The sequence below is a fragment of the Tribolium madens genome, unplaced genomic scaffold (genome assembly GCF_015345945.1).
Source record: "Tribolium madens isolate multiple individuals breed KSU strain unplaced genomic scaffold, Tmad_KSU_1.1 Scaffold_11;HRSCAF=98;Tcas5.2_LG3b, whole genome shotgun sequence".
Lineage (NCBI taxonomy): Eukaryota > Metazoa > Arthropoda > Insecta > Coleoptera > Tenebrionidae > Tribolium > Tribolium madens.
In genome coordinates this window covers 6284588-6289340 of record NW_025400975.1, presented here as the reverse complement: position 1 = coordinate 6289340, position 4753 = coordinate 6284588, and the positions used below count along the sequence as shown (strand labels likewise).

The 4753-nt window shown below is 31.2% G+C and overlaps 1 protein-coding gene across 1 annotated transcript in view; it reads right to left on the bottom strand.

Moving 5' to 3' along the window:
- Positions 1 to 2682, bottom strand: part of LOC123011080 (AFG3-like protein 2) — a 6162-nt gene extending 3480 nt beyond the window's left edge. The window contains exons 1-4 of the mRNA XM_044408398.1: positions 2510 to 2682; positions 2201 to 2454; positions 1920 to 2157; positions 1569 to 1870 (exon numbers count right to left, since the gene is read on the bottom strand). Coding sequence (XP_044264333.1) covers positions 1569 to 1870; positions 1920 to 2157; positions 2201 to 2454; positions 2510 to 2596 — 881 coding nt within the window. The 5' untranslated portion in view covers positions 2597 to 2682. The remainder of the gene's footprint in view (positions 1 to 1568; positions 1871 to 1919; positions 2158 to 2200; positions 2455 to 2509) is intronic.
- Positions 2683 to 4753: the final 2071 nt, after the last annotated feature.

The following is a 4753-nucleotide window of genomic DNA, read 5'->3' as shown; positions in this document are numbered from 1 at the left end:
AAACTCTATTCCAGTCTATTCTCATTATTATTTTCAATCTTGGTAATTATGAAAAAACATACAAGATGATCAGTAATATTAAATAGATATAAAAAATGTCAAATGTCAAAAATATGTCACAATTAGACAGATTTTTTTGTAAACATTTTTCGTATTCTTGGTATCTTATCTTACTTGATATTTTTCTCTAATTACTTCGTTATATTAAAAAAAAACTGGTTTCGCGTTTTTGGATTACTCAAGTGATTTTGAGAGAGTTTTCATTAGCTTTTCCTATACCTAAGTTAACAGTTTTCGAAATATTTAGACCTTTTTGATTTTTTTTAAATTTGCACCTTCCTATTCAAAAATCGATTACTTTACCATTTTTCAATATTTTTAAATCGTATTTTGTGGGTATAAAAGAGAATCGTTACATCTTTCCTTTAGAGTATTCATAGTTGGAAAAATAATTCACAAAGCCCCAAAACTTGAGGTTACGTATGAAAAACTTCAAATACGAATAACTCAATTTTTTCAAATGGGAAACCTCATTTTTTTCTTTACTAGACGAAAGAGAATCTAATTCTGCAAAATTTAATGATTTCCAAGTTATCTTGACTTTTTTGCAATCGAAGAACTTCATTACTATCGATGGTCGTTCTTGCCATGGAAATATATTTTTTTTTTCACAATTGTGTTATTCTTTTTGTAAATACAATTAATTTATTTAATCTAAATTTAAATAACATTGATTTTCTATTTTTTTCTTATTTTTATAGTAAAGACTAGCGAATTTCTCACAATATCAAAAATGTTACTATACTCGTTTTCATATTAATGTGCATCGAAGTAGTCATTGAAAGGGGTGACAACCATGTGAAAATTCAAACAATCCTAACCTCAATCTTCTCTAAAAATTATTTTCTCAAATAAATATGTGTACCCCAGATTTTGAGGTTGCAAAAAATAATTAAAACTAAAATAATTAAATTGTCATTATTTTGATGTTATTAAATTTGTTCTGAATGACATTAATGACATTTTTGTGTGAATCGGCCTTTAAATTAAAGATGCATTTAAACTTCCACAGCCTACTTGATGCACATTAATATAAAAAAGAAGTATAAACTTGAAAACTTTTAAAGAAAATAAATCGATGCAGAATTAAATTCTCTTTTATTTAGTAAAAAAAAATGAGCCTTCCATTTAACTCCATTTCCCAAACGTAACTTTAAATTTTGGGGGTTGTCATTTTTGAAAGATAAAATTGATATTTTTATAACTAAGAAAAAAACATTTTTTACCATGCTTAAAACTGACATTTTAATCCTAATAAAATATGCATTGTTTTTCTAATTTTGTGTATGTTATTGACTGGAGAAAAAATAGCATGTTTATTCGGCTTAAAAATGAGTTTTTTGTTCGCCAAAAAGTGACACTTTTAATCCCAGTAGAATAATATACTATTTTCTACTGGACATTTATTTTTATCGTCATGTCTTTATTTTCTTAATGATAATGAGTATTTGTTATTTTACTGTGCATTTAATTTGTTTCCTTAAAAAAAAATAAGTGGAAAAACTAACTTGAATCTGACTCCAATTTCGTTGGAGTTGATGAGTTTGGCTGTGCTCTCCATGACACTCCCAAAAAGGCCTTTCCTCTTCCCTTTTCCGCCCCCCATCATTTCGGCAGATCGTCTCATCATGTAGATCAAAAAACCAATAACAAGAATCGTGGGTAAAACCCCCGACAAGCTTGCAGCTTCCACTTCAGTCTTGTAAATAACTGGTACAAAATTCGGTGGTTCTACATTCATCTCAATTTGGGCATTCTCCAAATTGCGTTCAAACGAATCAACACTACCAATATTAAACCATACAAAATTCTACAAACCACTTTTAAATTTAAATCAACCAATTTCAAAAATAACCTACAGCCCCGTCAATGGTATTCCCGGGGAGGAGTCTCACCCTCACCCACTTCTTATTAACAACTTCTAATTTTTCTACAATGCCTCGTGTCAAATAACTGTGAACAAACTCCTTCCAACTGATTTCCTTGTACCCCATTTCCCACATAGTCACAGTTGCGAGAAACGCAATGGCGGCTCCTGCCCCCAGAATGTACCACTTGTCTCGATCGCCGTCCCCGAACGGCTTCCCACCGCTCCCCCTGCAACCCCATTAGAACAAAAATCGCAAAAGGGGCCACTCACCGGCTACCGGTGCCCCCAAATAGCCCGAAAGACCACTGGTCGTACGGTTTTGGCCCTGGTGGCTTCGGGGGCGGCTTAGGCTGCTCTTGCTCCTTCTCCTGCTTGCCATCTTTTTTAGCCTCTTTCGGGGGCTCACTTTTCGGACTTTTCCCCTTCTGTTTCGAACCAGGCTCAAAGTACTTTTCAAATCCTTTAGGCGGTTTTTCGCAAAACAGTCTCCATTGGTTTAGTACGGCTTGAAATGTTGAATTTTCCTACAAGTTAAGCGGTGACAAGGCTTGCATAGGTTAGGTAAGAGTTTCGTCATACTTTGCTTACGTTAAAGTTGCATTGTTTGAGGTTTCTAAATAGCAATTTTTCTAGTTTTTTGCTGCTACTAATGAGACGATATGCCATAGCAAATTGGTGAAAGAGAAAAGTATTTTTATCACATAACTAACCTCACACTTGAATTTTTTTTGACAGATTAGTTGGGTGGTATGTTTTTTCAGGTTGGCAGTCTTGCGTTTACAACCACGTTTCAAAGACATTTTTTTAAATAAAAAATTACGTAAACTCATTTGTTGTGTAAGTTTATTTTTTAAGAGTGCAAATTGATAAAAAAAGAAAAGTGTTTGTATTCATATAACGAACGCTTGAATTTTTTGACTGATTAGTTGGGTGTTAAATTTTATTAAGTTGACAGCCTTGATAGTGATATACGAGGTGTTGTGCGATTATCACGTTTCAAGGAAATTATTTTCATATATTCTGAATAAAAAAATTGTGCAAACTCATTTGTGTAAGTTTATTTTTTAAAGGAGTGCACAAAAAAGTTGAAATTGAGCCATTTGGTTGTCGAAATGTGTGGCTTTGAATAATTGAGTTAAGATTTTGGCTACTTTTTTTTAATAAAAGTCGTTTCTTATCGATGAGGATATGCCATTGCAAATTAATTGAAATTTTTATCAGAAAATTAACCTCACACTTGAATTTTTTTGATGGATGAGTTGAGTGTTAAGTTTTTTTAGGTTGACAGTCTTGATAGTGATATACGGGGTGTTATGCATTTACCACGTCTCAAGAAATTATGTTTACACATTTTGAAGTAAAAAATTGCGTAAACTCATTTTTGTAAGTTTATTTTTTAAAAGAGTGCAAATTGGTAGAAAAGAAAAGTGTTTTTATCATATAACAAACGTAACGCTTGAATTTTTTTAACATTTTAGTTGGGTGTTAGAATAAATTAGGTTCAATTTTATTAAATTGACAACATTGATAGTGATATAAGAGGTGTTGTGCGTTTATCACGTTTCAAAGAAATTATTTTCACATATTTTGAATAAAAAAATTGCGCAAACTCATATTTTTTGTGTAAGTTTATTTTTAGTGGTTGTCGAAATGTGCGGCTTTGAATAATTGAGTTAAAATTTTGGCTACTTTTTTTTAATAAAAGACGATTGTTATCAATGAGGATATGCCATAGCAAATCAATTGAAATTTTTATCAGAAAACTAACTAACCTCACACTTGAAGTTTTTTGATGGATGAGTTGGGTGTTAAGTTTTTTTTAGGTTGACTGTCTTGGGAGTGATATAGGGGGTGTTATGCATTTACCACGTTTCAAGAAATTATATTTTGACACATTTTGAAGTAAAAAATTGCGTAAACTCATTTGTATAAGTTTATTTTTTAAAGGAGTGCACAAAAAAGTTGGTTTTGAATAACTCGATTAAGATGTTTACTACTTTTTAAAAAAAAAGTCGTTTGCTATTGACGAGGATATGCAATAGCAAATTAATTGGAATTTTTATCACAAAACTAACCTCACACTTGCAATTGAATTTTTTTGATGAATGAGTTGGATGTTAAGTTTTTTAAGGTTGACAGTCTTGATAGTCTTTACCACGTTTCAAGAAATTATATTCATACATTTTGAAATAAAAAAATTGCGTAAACTTATTTATCTTAGTGTATTTTTAAGAGTGCAAATTGATAGAAAAGAAAAGAACAAAGTGGTTATAAATGATTTTCATCTAGCCAGCTGTAAATTTGCCATGTAAAATAAAAAATGCCGCTTTACGGAAATAGGGGATCTACTTGTTTTAACTTAAAATTAAAAATTCGCCGTTTACTAACCATCCACTTCGAAAATAGACTTCAATTATAAACTTGTTTTCTTCCAAAGTATACAGAATAAGAGTTTAATTAACAACAATTTATTATTAATTAATAAGTGACACTAATGACAGAACTAGAGTTTTCAAAAAAGTAGAGCGGCACAAGTAAAGTTACATGCAAAAAAATTCCAAAGCTGGCTAGATGAATATCATTTATAACCACTCTGTATTTTATCACATCACTTGATTTTTTTTTGACAGACAGTTGATAGTGATATACAGGGTATTGTGCTTTTGTACGTTTCAAAAAAAAAACATTTTCGCACATTTTGAAATATAAAATTATGACACAAGAGTGCAAAAAGTTGAAATTTCGCCCTCTGGTGTCAAAATGTAGCTTTGCATGAAGCGGGAAATTTGATTTGGGTGAGGTTTTCCCTACTTTTCAAAGTCG